Source organism: Solanum lycopersicum, chromosome 6 (assembly GCF_036512215.1).
Source record: "Solanum lycopersicum chromosome 6, SLM_r2.1".
NCBI classification, from domain to species: Eukaryota; Viridiplantae; Streptophyta; class Magnoliopsida; order Solanales; family Solanaceae; genus Solanum; species Solanum lycopersicum.
Window position 1 is genome coordinate 39,783,631 of NC_090805.1, and position 18,150 is coordinate 39,801,780.

The following is an 18,150-nucleotide window of genomic DNA, read 5'->3' on the forward strand; positions in this document are numbered from 1 at the left end:
GAATTTCAGGAATTTTCAACTGGAAAAATTGCTCTCCATTTTTCTTTTTGTTAGGCTTATGAAATCATAAATAAAATAATAATTTTACTTATTCACCCTTTAAAATCTTCTTAGAAATTTTACAAAAAAATAAGACTCTTTCAACAAGAAGTAACTATAGTGAACAACTAATATGAGATGACTATTTTTAGAAAAATGATCAAATAATATGAGACGGAGGGAGTAGGAAATATTCGTGAATTTCAAAATTACAAAGAGTTTGATGACTCTTATGCTAGAAAAATTGAAATTCAAAGATGTTTTTTTTTTGTCCCAACATCTTTAATGATTTATGGGAAAAGGGTCTGATATACCCCTCAACTTTGTCATTTGGAGCTGATATACCCATCGTTATAAAAGTGACTCATATATGCCCTTACTGTTATACAAACGGCTCACATATACCTCAGCCGTTACAAAATGACTCACATATAGCCTTCATTTAACGGAAGTTAAAAAATTAGTTTTAAATTTATATTTATTGCTTCTAATTTTTTTTTAAAAAAATCATTTAGGGGTATATATGATTCTTCTATCAAAGTTCAAGATATATTTTAATTTTTTTCATACATAAATTATTTTTTGACTTCTTTTATTATAATTATTTGAATTTCTTATTCTTATTTTATTTTTTTTTCTTTCATTCCTTAGTTTAAAGAATAAAAAATTAAACTATTTCTTTTGTGTGTATTGTAATTTAATTTCGTATTCGAAGAAAAAATTTGGTCATCTACAATAAGTTTTACAAGAATATTAGAGAAACATAAATAAATTTGATTATCAAAATAATAATTATAAATTAGTCATTGAAACAAAAAAGGTCAAAAAAATATGTTTGACGAGGATTAAATTTATTCATATGAGATTATATTTTTTAGAAAAAAAAATAAAAATTTAGATTAAATTTTTTTTTTCATTTCCGTTAGAGGAAAAGGGTATATGTGAGCCATTTGTTTACAAGTAGGGGTATATATAAGCCACTTTTATAACGAGGGGTATATCAGCTCTAAATGACAAAGTTGAGGGGTATATCAGACCTTTTTCCCATGATTTATATTAACTTTTCATTGTTAGACTTTGACCCACTAGAAAATAATTATTTATGTAGGTACTCTCTTCGTCCCTAATTATTTGTCATTTTTTCTTTTATAGTTATCCTCAATTACTTGTCCATTTTGATAAATGAAAAAATGACAAAAGAAATTTAGCTGTTATACCCTCAATCAATTACTTTGAAAAAAGTATGTTTTTCAAAAACTTAAATTTTTAATTCACCATTTTCATAAATAGGGGTAAAATAGTAAAATCATTATGTCAATTTGTTAATAGATGTTAATTCAAAAGTGAACATATAATTAGGTCTTAAAAAATAATTTATAAAATAAGTATTCAATGTTAGAGAAAATAACGAATTATTTTTTGGACAAAAATGAACAAATAAAAATGTTTTTTTTAAACAATAAGTAACCAATAAAAGTGTTAGCCCTTGGGAATCCGAGTTTCGAAACGGCTATTTTTTGTACTAGTACTGAAAATTCGGCTATTTTCCAACAACAATAGTGTGCAAAAGTAGGCTACTTCTGAAAATAGTCGCATATTCCCAAACAAACGAAAAATTAGTAAACTAGCCACAATTTCTAACTTAATTAGTAAAAATATCTATGTTTTAAAATAATTATTGAAAATATTAAAATGTCAATATTTTAGAAAGTCATTTTTATTCAAATATTATTTTTCAAAACAGTTCAACTTAGAATCAAATTCTACATCCATTATTCATTTACAATTCTTTCTATGCTTTAGTACCATTAAATTTATTTTTCATCTTTCATCAATTTTTCAATTATCATCATCCCCATTATTCATTTTTTTTCTTTCATCAAAATTTTACTATTATTCTCTCTCATTGTCGAAAAAGAACTAATTATTCAAGTTCGTAATAATTTATTCAGATCTATCAATAAATCAAGAAATCTCTCAATTGATAAAGGTATTTTTTTAAATTCATAATTTATTTTGTGAGAATTTGTTTTCAAAATCACACATTATGTTAAATTTTCGGATTGTATGTATTGAGGATTTTCCGTTATTTTTTAAAATTTTTATGTGAGTTTATTAATATACTTATCAAATATTTATGTATTTCAGATTTTTAGTATTTAAAATAATTTTTGTCGATCTTTTTTTATGATTTGTTTTTATATATTAAATTTAGTAGAATCCACATTAGCATTTAGGCATTGAGTTGTTTCACAAAAGTATTTGAAAGTATTTTGAATGTTGTGTAGTTTGTAGTCAAATTTATTTTTACAAAATGATAATCTAAGTACAGACCTATATTTTGATTATTTAAAATTGTGAATGAATACGAAATCAAAGATAAACTAGTTGATATAAACATATAATGAGCAAAATAAAATACAGAACTATTTGACTGATGCAATTAGGATGAATACATAAATAAACTGTATTTTGGCTATTTATAGTTGAGAATGAATACGAAATCAAAATATAAATATAAAAATTCATGGTATACATTCAGACGAATACAAAATCAAATCTAAATACAAACTTTATGATATACATTAGGATTAATTCGAATCAAATCTAAATAAAAACTATTTGGTATACAAAGTGATATTGGAAATAAGCAAAATAAAATACATACCTAAGATGGATGAATATCTATATCATGAATATATATTTATATGAGTATTGTATTCTGCATACTGGAAAATTTCTTAAAATGAGATACATAACATAAACTTTATAACTTTAATATAACAGCCAAATAACTTCATAATTCAGACATTTACAAAGATAAATTATAATTTCAGTATTTTGATAAATTATCAATTAGTTCTTTATTTTTGAATTTTTGTAACTGATAATACTTTTAATCAATTATTTTTTAAATATTTTTCTCTCCCTTTAATTTCTCCTTTATGTTTTTAACATTTTTTAAATATTTTTATTAAATATTAAAAATATTGATGATGAGTCCTATTAAAATGTCAAAATATTAACATTTTTTAAATTTTCGCTAAAACAGAACCCTAACAATTTTCTCAACTTCACTTTCTATATATACATAAAAATTTCCAATTTTGGTTCAGTATTCCTCTTACTTCTCTTCAGAAGTTCAACCAAACGAATCAAATTCACTGAAAAATCTTCTCAGTTTTAGTATAATCTCAACATGCACATACACCTATTGCTGAAACACGTATTCGTATCAGTATTTTTTCATCATTCGCTCGATTTTAGGTAAATCAATATGCTTTTGTTGTTATTTAAGAGAAAAAAAATTAATTTTTTTTCCAATTTTTCTTTGGTTTTACTGGAAAATATTGGTATATGTGTGTGTATGATGATATATGTTTATTTAATGTATAATCATGAGTTTTTGTGATGTTTTGAAGTCCAATTACTGGGGTGGAGGTTTATTGATTGAATTGATATATTGGTCTGTTACAATTGGGGATTTATTTAGTAACTTGCTACTTAACTACTTTGTTTGGTGTCAATATTGGCTAGTCTTCTGATGAACTGTTGTTGGATATATCTTTTTGTTAATTAGGAATCAGGGATTTGGAGATTTGATCTTGTTTGAATTGTTCTTGGATAACATAAGTTGAAACAAGTAGAATTCAATGGGGAGAAAGAAGCCTGTGCGTGAAAAAGAGAGTTTTGAATCTTCCAAGCAGGGTGGTGGTGGTGGAGGAAAGTCGAAGAGGAAGAATTGGGTGATAGATGATGGTGATTGCTCTGTTGGGACAGAATTGTCTGAAGAGACAGTGGTTCTGGAAGACAAAGCTGAGTTAGTACCAGAGATTAGTGAGAAGAGAGGTAAGAAATCCAGGGCTGTATTTCACGCCATTGATGATGAGGATAACGAATCTGGGCAGGTATCTGAGAAGTCCACAGTTGCCTTTACAGGTAGGAGTAGTGGAATTTCTTTTAGTACTGCACTTCTTGACGAAGAAAATGATGCGAATGCAGAGACAATTGAAGAAGATGATGCACCAGGAAATATTTTTTCAGGTAAAAAGAAGTCATCCAAGAAAAAGAACAGAAGTGCATCTATGGACACTGCATACGGAAATGATTCAACCAATGTCGCTGATCAAGACCATTGTAGCCTAGGGGTTAATCGGGAAGATGCTGATGATAATATAGGCAAAAAGCAGACAGCAGATGTGTTGGAAACTTCAAAGAACAAAACTAAGAAAAAAAAGGGTGGGCATGCTTCAAACGTTCTGGCAGAGCTTGGTGAAGGGTCAACAATCACTGCTCCTGCTCAACCTGCTCATTCGTCTCTTCCACGAGAGGAGAAAAGTCAACAACAGTCTCAATTAGGAGATGATACAGGGGAAAGAGAAGTAGTTGAGGAAGAAGTTGTGGAGTCTGCTGCTGCAAAGAAGAAGAAAAAGAAGAAGGAGAAGGAGAAAAAGAAAAAGGCAGCTACAGCGGCAGCAGCGGTCTCTGAGATGGAGGAAAAACAGGAAGCAACAAAGAATGATACCAAAGGAAAATTGGCAGAGAAAAAGCAGTCGAAGCAGGTTAGGGAGATACAAGAGAGACTTAAAAAAATGAAGGAAGCTGAAGAAAGCAAGAAGAAGGAAGAAGAGGAAAGATTACGGAAGGAAGAAGAAGAACACCTTCGACTGGAGGAACTAAAAAGACTTGTAGAGGAGAAAAAACACTTGAAAAAAGAGAGGGAGAAGGAAAAGCTCTTGAAGAAGAAACTTGAAGGAAAATTGCTTACTGGAAAGCAAAAGGAAGAAGCTCGAAGATTAGAAGCAATGAGAAATCAATTTCTTGCTAGTGGCGGGGCTTTGCCACATTCAACTGAGGAGAGTAGAAAAGATGCAACCAAACGACCTATTTACCAATCAAAGAAATCAAAGGCGCAAGCTTGGGTTAATGGCAAAGCCAAGGAAGAGTCTGTTGGAAGTACAGAAGTGCAAGAAAATCAGCAGGAAATTGTCTCTGAGGTTGAGTCCTTGGAAACTGAGAAGGACAAGGATATCAATTTGGTAAGTGTAGAGGAGAAGTCAGAAGTAGCTGATGCTGAAGAAAACAGAGTTGAAGAAGAGGAAGATGAGGAGGAGTGGGATGCGAGAAGTTGGGATGATGCCGATCTCAAACTTCCAGGAAAGAGTGTGTTTGAAGACGAAGAGCTAGATTCAGATCCCCAACCTATCATTAAGAAAGCTGCAAGGTCCGTTGTGAGTGATACAGGACCTCTTGCTGCCAAGTCTGTAATTCCTACTCAGAAAGCGGTTGCAAGTGTACCAGCTGTCACTAAGAATGATGGGAGTAATAAGAGGGAGCCTGAGGTTATGGTTTCAGGGCAAGGAACAGAAAAATCTGGTGCTTCTTCAAGCAAGAGTGAAGACAGCCTCCGGTCTCCTATTTGCTGTATCATGGGTCATGTTGATACTGGTAAAACCAAGCTTCTTGACTGCATACGAGGCACTAATGTCCAAGAAGGTGAAGCTGGAGGGATTACACAGCAGATAGGTGCAACTTATTTTCCAGCTGAGAATATAAGGGAGAGAACAAAGGAACTAAAAGCTGATGCCAAGCTGAAGGTGCCTGGATTGTTGGTCATAGACACACCTGGCCATGAATCATTCACTAATTTGCGTTCTCGGGGTTCAGGTTTATGTGATATTGCAATTTTGGTTGTGGACATTACGCATGGGTTAGAACCGCAGACTATCGAGTCGCTTAATCTTCTAAAGATGAGGAATACAGAATTTGTTGTTGCTCTGAACAAGGTGAGGTTTATTAGGGTTCGATATTTTATTTTGAACTTTGGTAATATTTTTTTTTTATATAGTTCTTATTTTGTTTTACTTATGCAGATAGATAGGCTTTATGGATGGAAAGTGTGCCGCAATGCACCTATTGTGAAGGCAATGAAGCAACAGTCCAAAGATGTTCAGTTTGAATTTAATACCAGGCTTACTCAGGTCATTTATAACCTCTGATGTCTCAATTAAGAGTTTCCTCTTTTTGTGCGTCCTCATATCATCAATCGTTCATTCATTTGTTGCAGATCGTAACCCAGTTCAAGGAACAGGGTATAAATACAGAATTATACTATAAAAACAAAGAAATGGGGAAGGATACTTTTAGCATTATACCAACTAGTGCAATCAGGTGTGTGTGTATTCTTTCTGATATTTTTCTTTTGTTGGGTTATGCTCTACTGCAGTTGATTTTAGCTAAGCGTTACTGTGTACTCTGACAGCGGTGAAGGTATTCCTGATTTATTGCTATTACTGGTCCAATGGACTCAAAAGACGATGGTTGATAGACTTACCTACAGCAGTGAAGTCCCAAGTATGATTTCACATACCACCGCCACTTTACTTACATGGAGACGGGGAATATGTTATGATTAATTGTTGTTATTCTCTGGCAGTGTACTGTTTTGGAGGTTAAGGCTATTGAAGGTCACGGGACAACCATTGATGTGGTATTGATCAATGGTATACTCCATGAAGGTGACCAAATAATAGTGTGTGGCATGCAGGCAAGCTTTTATTGTTCTTATAGGTGTGGTAAGATTCCTAGGGTAATGTGAACGTCTGATGTTCAACATTTTCTTTCTCCATCTTGTTTTGTGTGTAGGACCCTATTGTCACCTCAATCCGTGCGTTATTGACACCTCACCCAATGAAGGAACTTCGAATAAAGGTATGTGTTCTTGATGCATTCTCATTTGATTACCTTGAGAGTAGAGATACTTTACCGGAATTCAACTCGTTATACAATGCAATCAATAGATGATTAAGCAGTTTGTCGCGTTTCAACTATTAAAAGAAAGCGGAAAAAAAAATGGATGGTGGCTGCTGGGGAATGGTTTTTTTAAAGAATATCGGGATTTGGTTTTTTTGATGGAGAGTGGAGACAGTTAGGTCTTTTTCTATGCAACGTGATCTCTTTTGTTTGTTTTGCTTGACCTATGTGTTCTGTCCACATAGTAATGGTGGTGGAAGTGTTGAGCTTTAATTGTTGTCATTAAAGAAAAAAAAGAAGTTTTGTGTTTTAATTGTGAAAACTGGTTCGAAGATGTTTAAAACAGTAGATATTTTCATCACAACTTCTCTTTGTCTAGTATACCTGATATAGAGTTCATGCTCGTAATATCTTGACTTGGTATCTAAGATCTTCTTGGTGCCAAACTAATTGTGATCCTCTATTGCAAGATATGGCAAATGAAAAGTAGAACGTTGACTTGCAGATGGTTTAGCTCAAGTAAGAGATATGGCTGTCTGGCATGTTGACTTCATAGTCGCTATTTTAACTTTTAATCACTAAAAACGTACAACGAGTCTTGTTTTTTCTGTACTCATTGTTTCTTTTTTCTCTACTCCCCAATTGGTGGAAGGGCTTGCGAAGTACTGGTTATGGTCTGTTGATTTTGAGTTGTATAAATGTGTTCATAAACCTGGATACTTTCATGGGTTTGGTTGTTTGAGCTAAAGTGCCTCAAAAGTTAAAATTGCTGCCATATTTGCAGAACTTGGAGTTGCACTTTAAAGTTCTCATAGAAAAGGGTAGACAAAAGCTTACCTACGGTGTCAGATTTATTTTCCCAACTCCAACAGCCCTTGTTACCTTTCTTTGTCCTCAATTGTCAGATCCACTTATTCGGTTTAAACTTTCAGAATTGCTTTTCAGCACTACTTTTTAGTGAACAGAACTTTAAAAAACTAAAGAATGAAATTATTCTCATGATGTTTAATTTTCATATGAAGTGATGATTGATTTTATTTTCTGGTAATATTTTTATTCAGGGATCATATCTGCATCATAAAGAAATCAAGGCTGCACAGAGTATAAAGATTAATGCTCAGGTAACGTCTGTGTGTTCATGTATTTTTGTCACGCTTAGACCCTTGAAATGTTTTCTTTTTTCTTGGTTGGTTTGCATAAAACAATGTCTGTGATTTGGAACAGAATATGTACTGTTTACTCGCTCAGCATTACTTCTGTCTTCAATTTGAAGGATCCACTTTCCTTAACATCCAACTCATCTTCGATGACTGTGACGAGTACATTGAATTATTTGTGCGACGTTTCCATTCAGTTCATCCTTAAGAAGAAAGCATTTTTTGATTGTCTATTGTAGTCCAGGCAGCTTATCTTGGAGTTCTTTTGTCCATATCTCGTCGTGGGACACTGAGGTTCTCCAATATGATTTCTTACTTGAGTTTGAGGGCACTTTGGATCCAATCAGGGAGGTAAGGGGATTGCTTAATTCTGAAGCAACTTTACAGGGAATCGTAGGATGCGTTGTAAATTGCAGTAAATCGGTAGGTGGATCATGGATGGAGCCTCTTCCCTTTCTGCTGGGTTTCTTTTTTCCATGAAAAAGTTATCCTGGTTAGGGCAGAGATTGCCTTTATTTTTCATTATTGTCCTGGATGTTCATTTTTCTGTGTTGGGTTTTTTTGAAATATGTCTGATAAATACCTGATTGTACTTGAAATCTCCTTATTTTGACAAAGCTCAGTTTTCTTGTGTCTGATTTGTTAGTCAAGTGAAATTTGACATTGAAGACCAACTAGTGCCCCACTAAATAGGAATTCTTGTTGATTTTGTTTTTTTTCACCTTCTTGTTGTGTTTTGATAAGTTTTTGTGTTGATGCATGATGCCATCATGCTCCACCATGATACTTTGTTATTGTTGTACGTTACCCTAGAAGTCGCGTGGTGAAGGAATAACCCCCTTCTGCTCCTTGGTTCTTTCATTTTGTACAGGGGCTTGAGCATGCAATTGCTGGCACTAGTTTATATGTTGTGGGGCCCGATGATGACGTGGAGAATGTCAAAGAAGCAGCTATGGAAGATATGAGGTCGGTGATGAGCAGGATTGATAAAAGTGGGGAGGGAGTTCATGTTCAAGCTTCTACGCTTGGATCATTGGAAGCTTTGCTGGAGTTCTTGAAGACTGACGAAGTAAGAATACCTGTCAGTGGAATTGGCATCGGCCCTGTGCACAAAAAAGATGTCATGAAAGCAATTGTCATGCTTGAGAAGAAGAAAGAGTATGCAATAATCTTGGCCTTTGACGTGAAAGTGACACAAGAAGCTCGAGAACTTGCAGATGAGGCTGGTGTCAAAATTTTTATTGCTGATATTATTTATCACCTATTCGATCAATTTAAGGCCTATATTGATAATCTCAAGGAAGAAAAAAAGAAGGAAGTTGCTGAAGAAGCAGTCTTCCCCTGTTCTCTCAAGATTGTACCTAACCATGTGTACAACAAGAAGGATCCAATTGTCGTAGGAGTTGATGTTCTTGAGGGCATTGCCAAGGTATTAACTATTGCTTCTTTATGTCATGATTCATCGAATCTGTTCACCAAACACACAAACAAACAAAAAAACACATTCTCTGAATTGCATTTGGGAAAATTACTTTTTCTATTAAATGTGGTAATTATGTGATTGTTATATATTCTTATTGTTACGGTGTTCTCTTTCAAAATGTTTTGGGCACATCCTAATAGTCCTTTTATACCTTGATTTTGTATGTCAAAACTATGGGTTTCCACTTTATTTTGGCTAAGAGATCTTTAATTTTAAGGGGACTGTCAGATTTTCTTCTATGTTGTGTTAGTGCTTTTGAATACTAGTTCTAACGTTGTCATTTTCTTAATTCTCTCTCTCTCCCCCTCCACCCTTTCTAGTGGCATTGCAATAATGTTCTCCCTCGCACCTCCGTATTTCATTTCTTTGTTGGCGTTAGTAGTGCTCTTTGATCAATCTTCATTTGTAGATGCTTGTTAATGTTGTATTCCATGTGGTAATGAGCTTAATTTGAATAGGTCGGGACTCCAATATGTATTCCACAGAGGGAATTCATTGATATTGGTCGGATTGCGTCCATCCAGAACAACCATAGGCCTGTTGACTCTGCCAAGAAAGGCCAGAGGGTGGCCATTAAGGTATGAAGCTGGTTGATATCTATCTGCAATTGTCTGTATGTCTCTTGTATGTACAATGTGGTAATGTTTAAGATATTATCAGTTTTATTGGTTGCCAGCATCAGGAGTTCTAAGCAAATTGACTTGGATATTTTCTTCTATGCATATGACGACTCACCTTGTGCCTTAAATTGCAGATAGTTGGGTCTAACTCTGAGGAACAACAGAAGATGTTTGGCAGGCATTTTGAAATCGAAGATGAGCTTGTTAGCAAAGTCTCGAGAAGATCCATTGACATCCTCAAGGCCAATTTCCGGGTATGTAAAAAATAGCTTTATGGTGAATCTCCCTTTCACACAGGCACCTTAGAACCTTACTCCCTCTCCCTGGGGCTTATGTTCAGATTTACTTGACGAGTCTATGAAATTCTACAGAACGACTTGTCTATTGAAGATTGGAGGCTAGTTAAAACATTGAAGAACTTATTCAAGATACAGTGAGATTCGTTGCAAAGCTTTCAAGTAGCTACTGCTTGGCTTTTTGTGGCACTGCGTTGGGGCTCAACAGTTCATCATTGCAAGAAACACTGCTTTTGTTGGGACTCATAATCATAAAGGATGTAAATGCACTGAGAATTTTGATAGTGTTGGGACTGTTGGCCAATCTCAGAGATGAGTATGTTAAGAGTTCATGGCTTGCTAATTCTTGTTATTGCTTTCCTAATAAATTTCTTTTAATTTTCTCAGAGTAGATCACTAGTGATATATATGACAATTTTAATAGGCAAGAGATATATGGCATCACTTTATTAGCACAACAGAAAACAATGAGCGTACTCCTCAAGTAATTACTAGTTCAATTTACAAGCATTTGACAGTGCTTGGCTTGAGATCCATCTATTGATTCAGACTATTTTGACCCGCCAATCGGCCCATTTGCCACTCCTAATTCATATGAGAAACTTACATAAATATACTAACCGAGAGCTTACAAATTGAATGTGGAGGGTGTTAACATGTGAGGAAGCCCCTCTTATTTTAAAAAGTTCCTAAAGTAAAACATCATTTGATGGAGAAAGGGATATCAAGCTTACAGATTTTTCTGCTAATAAATAGAGTCAAATCTCAACGTTTATGAGCAGATGATTGTTCAATTACCAATCACCAATGGGGAATGTCTATTGCGTTACTCCGACTTCAAATGTGTATCCAAGTAAGATATAGCAACAGCAGCATGGAGAGCTGCTCCTACAGGAAGAACTTCTTCATCAATGGTGAAGTATGGGGAGTGCAAACCTTTAACAGAAGATGAGGTTGTTTTATTTTGTGTTCCAATGAAAAAGAATGCAGTTGCCATCCTCTGGGAATAGAACCCGAAGTCCTCTGCAGCCATCGAAGCTGGGGAATGCTGAACGTTATTATTGCCAAGCAAGATTTCTCCAACTCTTTTACTATGATCATAGATCTTGGGGTCATTTATAGTTGGTGGATATGGCCTCATTTCCTCCATGAAATTGACAGTGGCAGAACACTGATGTACGCCAGCTTGAGTCTCGATTATCTGTCAGTAGCCAGCATTGTTGGTGTTACTCGTTGACAATAACGTTTAATTATAGCAAACGATACTAGAGAACTGGTATATGGTAAGCAACATGGAAAATTCTGAAAAAGTAAACCACTAGTTTTACATATTATATGTTGACCCTTCTGTTGCCTGATATTTCAGATGAACTTATTAAAGCTACAGTTAGAGAGAAGCTCCAGAACTTGAGGAGGGACATAGTCCCTAGACAATTTTAACTGTACCTCTTTGATTCTCTGCTTAAGATAGGAATATCCTTCTAATGTCATGAACCGGAAGGTGCCACCAAACCTTACACTTTCGGGGATTACATTACCGGCTTGACCACCATCTACAAATGCAACAGTGAGCACCTGCATGTATTCCAAATCAACAGAAATCTTTAGATATTTCTACTTGAATTTAGGATTCTGAACAAAAAGGAAAACTATATTTTAACTGTTTGGAAAAACGACAACTACCCTAGGCTCTAAAGGATCAGTTTCTCGAGATACAAGTTGCTGTAGTGCAAGAACTGTCATAGAAACAGCCAATATTGGATCCCTTGTGTTATGTGGTGTAGCTGCATGACCGCCTTTCCCTTGCATTATTACAGTAAACCTGCTAGAGCCAGCCATAATAGGACCAGGTTTTGAAGCAATAGTGCCAACGGGCATAAATGGCCAGACATGCAAGCCAAACATTGCTTGAAACCCATCTAAAGCTCCTTCTTCTAACATATATGAGGCACCAGCATATCCTTCTTCTGCAGGTTGGAAGACAAGCTTAATAGTGCCCTTCAGTTCAGAGTGAAGTATTACCCGAATCAGTTTATTGAGAATTTAAGATATCATGTTCAATTCATCAGAAATAATAATATTTCTCCTACCTTTAACTTGTCCCTTCTGTTCTGTATCAGTCTAGCTGCTCCAAGTAACATGGTAACATGAGCATCGTGGCCACAAGCATGCATTTTTCCATCGATCTTGCTTTTGCACTCCCAATCTACCAATTCCTTCAAAGTCACACTTTGAATCAGCTAGTCTGCTCATTGTACAGGAACTCTTGTTTTTAGCACAGATAGTTGACGAAGCACTGATTGAGTAAATATGAAAACAAGAGCGACTTTTATGGTCAATTCTTTTTCCATTCTCATAGTGTGACTTCGAGTAATGCTCACCAAACTATGACAGTTAAATTCAGAAACATATTCTCAACTCTCGAATTTGCAGTTCTTCGATCAACCTCCCATCTGAATCTATCTCTGGTAACCCGCTAGTGAAAGAAATCTATGATTTAATTGTATCCTAATATGTTACACTGATATGTCCCATTATCCTTGTACATAAGTATGAAATACTCCCTCTGTTTCAAAAAGAATGACCTAGTTTGACTTGGAACGGAGTTTAAGAAAAGAAATAAGACTTTTTAATCTTGTGGTTCTAAATTAAAATTATGTTAAATGTACCAAAATGCCCTTTAATCTTGTGGTCTTAAACATGCCACGTGGAAGATTAAAGTTAAAGTGCTGCCAAAAAAGTGAAGGGGTCCTTCTTTTTTAAACAGACAATAAAGGAAACAGGGTCATTTTTTTTAAACGGAGGGAGTAACTGATAATATAGTGTATTTGTGGTGGAATCTTCCAATAGAAGCTAAGTCAAGCATCATACAGATGTCCTAAAATTTCCTCAATTGCAGTTTTAACAAGACAAGGTCCACAATGTCAACATCATAGCAGCTCAAGACTGGGGAATTGGCTTCAAAATGAGGGAGGTGAGGACAACAAAACATATCAATAAGATAGTAAGTGAAGTCAAAACGATAAACTAATGGTAATTTCAAGCAGTAGAAGGTATACAGTATCAGACACTGAAGTAAATGATACAGTAGTTTGGTCTCCACCACGAGAATAAGTGTAACCTTCTTTAAGGAAGACCAGGTTTAACTTTTTAAGGGTGGACTCGATCTGTTCTCCGAGTCATGTAGCACATAACGTTTTCAAACAGTTTAAACCTTAAATGTTAAGTAGAGTTCGCACATTGCAAGACATTCCAAATTCTAACTACAGAAAACTGAAAATCTCCCTCACGTACACCACAAGGAGACTGATTTGTGTCTCTTCAATCACTACATAGAGTTCAGAGGTTGAATAATAACATTACTTGTTCTATAAAGCTCAGCTGGATGGACATCATTTACCCTCCAAGTCTGTACAGTGTCGAGAAAACTCGTCACTATTAAAGTCTTTCCTTGAAAGAAAAAATATCCCCAGTCACTTTGAGTATCCTAAGCTACTTAAAAGGCAAAGTTAACTAATTCTGAGTTCTGAGAGATTTTTCACCTAAACTATCCCATCAAAAGTTATTTCAACATTCAGAATTTTGAAATAATCTTTATTGCACAAACAAAGGTACTATCAAATAATTAACCCCTTGTTCAATAAAGCAATTACTACCCCAATTCCATCATCAATGCAGTTATCTAACAAATAACCAATCATTTGATGGTGATTTGACTTTCTTTTTTCTTGAACCTCTCTACCCCCACAAAGTTAGAAGTTTGGTCTGCATACGTCGTATACTCTGCAGAGCCCCACATGTGAGATTATACCAGTATGTTATTGTTGGATAGTGACTTGACTGTCAGAAATGCACAATATGATAATCATTTCATTGTTTTTGAGTTTTAACATAACTGTAAGACTGACGGGTCAAAAACACATCTAAAGTATCTCAACTTTTGAGTTTCAAACTTGAACTAACAGAGTTGTAACTTCCTTACCTAAACTATCAGCAAATGTTTATCGAAACACAATACAACTATAAGTTGTTAGCTTTTCCTAATAGTTGTCACCCCCAACCTAACAATAAACCTAAGTTTTAGCTAATGGAGGCAAAAAGCAAGAAATAAACCTGAATGGGGAGAGCATCCATGTCAGCTCTCAAACCAAACCAAGGTTGAGCACCAGACCCAATAGTTCCCACCACACCAGTTTTAGCCACTGGCCACAAATACTTGATCCCAAGTGAATCCAACTCATTTCGGATAAATTGACTCGTTTGGTATTCCTGAAAAGACAATTCCGGGTACTCATGGATTCTCCTTCTCGTCCTTGTCAACCAATCCAAGAACTCGGGTTGCCTCGCCGATTCCATAAGCTCCCGAGTTAGTAACTCAGTTTCAGATCCCAAATTTGTATCTACATCTACAGCCCATGAATTGTACGAAAAACTAGTGGATAGCAAAGCCAATATGAGTGTCAAGTTTATGCAAAATGAACCCATATCTGCAAACAAGAGAATGAAGTAATCAGCCTTATTGCTCTTCTTTTATGAGATTTTGGCTTCAAAACTCACTTTTAAGATCGAACTTTTACAAAAAAAAATAAAAATCTAAAATAAGAACTTCAATTTTGATACTGTCGGACAGTATCTATTTCTCCCAATTTTTTTTTTCACCCAGAGTTCAGATTTGGAGCTTCGACTAAATTTGGATTGTTGTGTACATGCTTATTCGGGCATAACTCATTTGGAGATATTTTTCCAACAGAATTTTCTCCATGTCCAGGCTCAAACGCGAGATTTCTGGTTAAGGGGATGCACTATTAGTGCACCAAAATCCATATCGATATCTTGATATTTGTTTTGCTGCAATTTTTGGATTTTTTATTTTAAAGATTTACGGCGGCTGTAGTTGTAATTTTCAGTTTAAGATTTTTCTTTTTAATTAAATGGAAAAATTATAATTTCATTTTCAGTTTAAGATGTTTACCATTATTTTGATTTTCAGTTTTGTAGAACAAACCCAATCATGTATTTTGTGGTGAGATTTCAATAGTTTTTGAAAAAAAGAGAGTGATAATAAAAGTATCAAGGTTTTATTAACAGGTCCCACAACTTCAATAATTGTTGGATTTGCAATTGTTTGTATTTTAGATACTTCATTTTTATTTTATTTCCCTTTTTTATATTTCAAAGTTTGGTGTAATTGTTGAGATGTGTGACCCCCCAAAAAAGTATTTGTTAAGTTGTTTTGATCTCTAAATCTATTAATATGGTATTTGATGATTAAAAAAATATTATATCAGTGATAATTCATGTACAAGAAAAAATAGAGTACTATATTCAAGAATCAAAGTTCTCAACAAATCTCTAGAAAAAAGTGAAGAAGTTAGCAACATGTTATAAAAGCTTTATCAAAGAACTTTGTAAATAATTTGAAGAAGATAATTCACATATGCATTAAAAAAATTTAGAAAATTGTAATATACTTTAACTCGATTTTAGGATGAACCGGAGATTAAGACCAAAAAATTTTCTATAAAGTATACACATAGCTTGAATATAAGGAGTAAGATAAAACGAGATAGATAAAAGAAAGAAGCAAATCAAGTTAAATGAGGATTGAATTTTTGAAAACTCTTAAATCAATTATATGTAAATTGGGCAACTTACTTCTGTAGATATAATAAGTCAAAATTTTAGGAAAAATTATTTGGATGGGTGTCTTTTAATAAATAATTATGAATTTTATGATAATTTTTATTTATTATCATTTATTGCAATATTATGTTAAATCTGCAATACATAAGTGAATTATTTCTGAATATATATGTAATGTAACTGAGTTTAAAAAAATATGATTGTGTTTGGTAAGAAATTGACAAATTGTATTATAAGTGTATCAAAATATGTGAATAATAATTATTTTTTGTAATATATATTAAAAGTGTATTATAAATGTATTAAAAGTGATCAAGTGATTTTTTTTATTCCTATAAGTGATAAGTATATTTTTAAATATAGAATATTTATGTAAATTTCCCAAAATTTTTATTGTTAATAATGAAAGATGCCGAGCCACTTGGGGAAAGAATTATAAGTGACAATTCAGTAGTTTACCTATTTCCGAGAAAGAATGCCTTGCTCCATCAATGAAATCCAACGCTTTCAAGATGTGTGGCAGCCTGTGTAACCAAATCTCTTATCTGATTAAAATGATCATTGAACATATCAATATTATATGTTTTTGTCGCCTTATAAAAGTGGGGAACAACAGTAGCATTGTGAAAATTATTTCGAATATTTTCTCCTAAGTGCCTCATGCAACAACCATAATGAGCTGAAGGGAACACAATTGAAACCATCTTTCCAAAACTTTGATGTCTATCAGAGATAATGCACAATTCAAGAGTATCAAGTACAAAACTTTTCAATTGCTTGAATAAATATCGGTAGGAAGCATCACATTCAGAGTCCACTACGCAACCAGAAAAACATTATTCTCCGCATCTTGTGCAACAACAGACAACAACACACTACTGTATTTACTTCTCAAAAATGTCCCATTAACAATTATGACTTTTCTCATTTGTGCAAAACTAAAAATCCAAGCTCCATATGCCATAAAAAAGTACTTGAACCTGTCATTTTCATCAATCTTCAACGCCGTTTTACTTCCCGAATTTGATGTCCTAAGCATATATACACATCAACATGTTCATGTGTCCCTCTTATCAAAGATTTTGCAATCTCGCTATCCCTCCAAACTTTTCAATTACTAACCTTGCATTCCAATTCAATACAGATAGAGTTATTCAAATCTTTTGTAGATGGACCTTTACATTCATGATATCTATCTTTGAAGTATGCTCCAATGACTTTTGTTGTGGTGTGTGGATTATGACTCATAAGATGTTTAGAGCCACATGTATGCATCTTTTCATACTTTTTAATATAAAATCTATCAGAATTTTCAACTTTCACCGCCTTAGCCACCACTTGTAGTCATGATGCTCACGTTTGACACAATATACTGAACACCAATTAATTACTTTCTTCAATCTAAATTTTTTTACACATGCAATTTTTAATGCAATATCTAATTCTTCTTTATTCTTAAAGGACATATCTTTGTAAAAGTTGTTCCATTTCCTTGAGCATGACTGCATTGAGTTAATTAATTATCAACCATAACAAAAATTAATTAAGTGTACAAAAAGAATGAAACTTTAAAAATAAGTAAATTTATAAGTTCATAGTACTTGCCTGTTAGCAACTTTACCAATAATGGGCATTTGATTTCGAACTTCAGAAGGAAGAGTATCTTGACCTCTACGCTTTTCATTCGGAATATTCATATTTATCCTACAACATTCACCGTTCAACACTTGTTGGTCAGCGCATAAATTATGATTCTCCATCATTCTTTCAACCATGTAGATCCTTAAAACACCTCTAGGTTCATCTTCCAAATAAGTACTTAAACTAAGTTGATCATTTATCTTAAAAAGAGTAGTCTAATGCTTTTCACCACAACTATGCAGGATAGTGATCACAATATCTTTCAACGCATAAATTAATTTACAACAAGTAATGATTTTATTCGCAAAATCATCATATGCAATATCTCGATGCAAAATCATCGCAATTGTCATGGACAACTTTTTACTCTTTCAACGCCAAATATAACGATTGTTGGACTCAACCCATTCATCATTACAATCATCTGGTAGTACTATTTTATCTTCCATTAATGATGTTGAAGATATCTAAAAATATTTTAACTTAAAACTAAAAAATTGATCATAACAAAAATTATA

The 18,150-nt window shown here is 33.9% G+C and overlaps 2 protein-coding genes across 2 annotated transcripts; one reads left to right on the forward strand and one right to left on the reverse strand.

The window, feature by feature from the left end:
- The first annotated feature begins 3,073 nt into the window (after positions 1 to 3,073).
- Positions 3,074 to 10,739, forward strand: LOC101255599 (eukaryotic translation initiation factor 5B-like). The gene is made up of 12 exons (XM_004241106.5): positions 3,074 to 3,306; positions 3,620 to 5,825; positions 5,913 to 6,020; positions 6,107 to 6,210; positions 6,302 to 6,388; positions 6,472 to 6,586; positions 6,685 to 6,750; positions 7,854 to 7,913; positions 8,821 to 9,378; positions 9,891 to 10,010; positions 10,187 to 10,306; positions 10,424 to 10,739. Exons 2-12 carry the CDS (start codon positions 3,693 to 3,695, stop codon positions 10,487 to 10,489), a joined length of 3,537 nt encoding a protein of 1,178 aa, XP_004241154.1. The 5' UTR covers positions 3,074 to 3,306; positions 3,620 to 3,692; the 3' UTR covers positions 10,490 to 10,739.
- Positions 10,740 to 10,763: 24 nt separating this feature from the next.
- LOC101264129 (IAA-amino acid hydrolase ILR1-like 3) lies at positions 10,764 to 15,329 on the reverse strand. Its single transcript, XM_004241011.5, has 5 exons — positions 14,462 to 15,329; positions 12,439 to 12,564; positions 12,032 to 12,346; positions 11,795 to 11,923; positions 10,764 to 11,549 (listed from the first exon to the last, which is right to left on the reverse strand). The coding sequence occupies exons 1-5, from the start codon at positions 14,831 to 14,833 to the stop codon at positions 11,175 to 11,177; spliced, it is 1,317 nt and encodes a 438-aa protein (XP_004241059.1). The 5' UTR covers positions 14,834 to 15,329; the 3' UTR covers positions 10,764 to 11,174.
- Between the last annotated feature and the right edge of the window lie 2,821 nt (positions 15,330 to 18,150).

Excerpts from the sequence above, each read along its gene's own strand:
- LOC101255599 (XM_004241106.5), top strand. The coding sequence starts at position 3,693 with ATGGGGAGAAAGAAGCCTGTGCGTGAAAAAGAGAGTTTTGAATCTTCC. Across the intron at positions 6,021-6,106 it reads TTAATACCAGGCTTACTCAG|ATCGTAACCCAGTTCAAGGA; the intron begins GTCATTTATAAC and ends CATTTGTTGCAG. Across the intron at positions 6,211-6,301 it reads ATACCAACTAGTGCAATCAG|CGGTGAAGGTATTCCTGATT; the intron begins GTGTGTGTGTAT and ends GTACTCTGACAG.
- LOC101264129 (XM_004241011.5), bottom strand. The coding sequence starts at position 14,833 with ATGGGTTCATTTTGCATAAACTTGACACTCATATTGGCTTTGCTATCC. Across the intron at positions 12,347-12,438 it reads ACAGAAGGGACAAGTTAAAG|GGCACTATTAAGCTTGTCTT; the intron begins GTAGGAGAAATA and ends TCTGAACTGAAG. Across the intron at positions 11,550-11,794 it reads TTAAGCAGAGAATCAAAGAG|ATAATCGAGACTCAAGCTGG; the intron begins GTACAGTTAAAA and ends GGCTACTGACAG.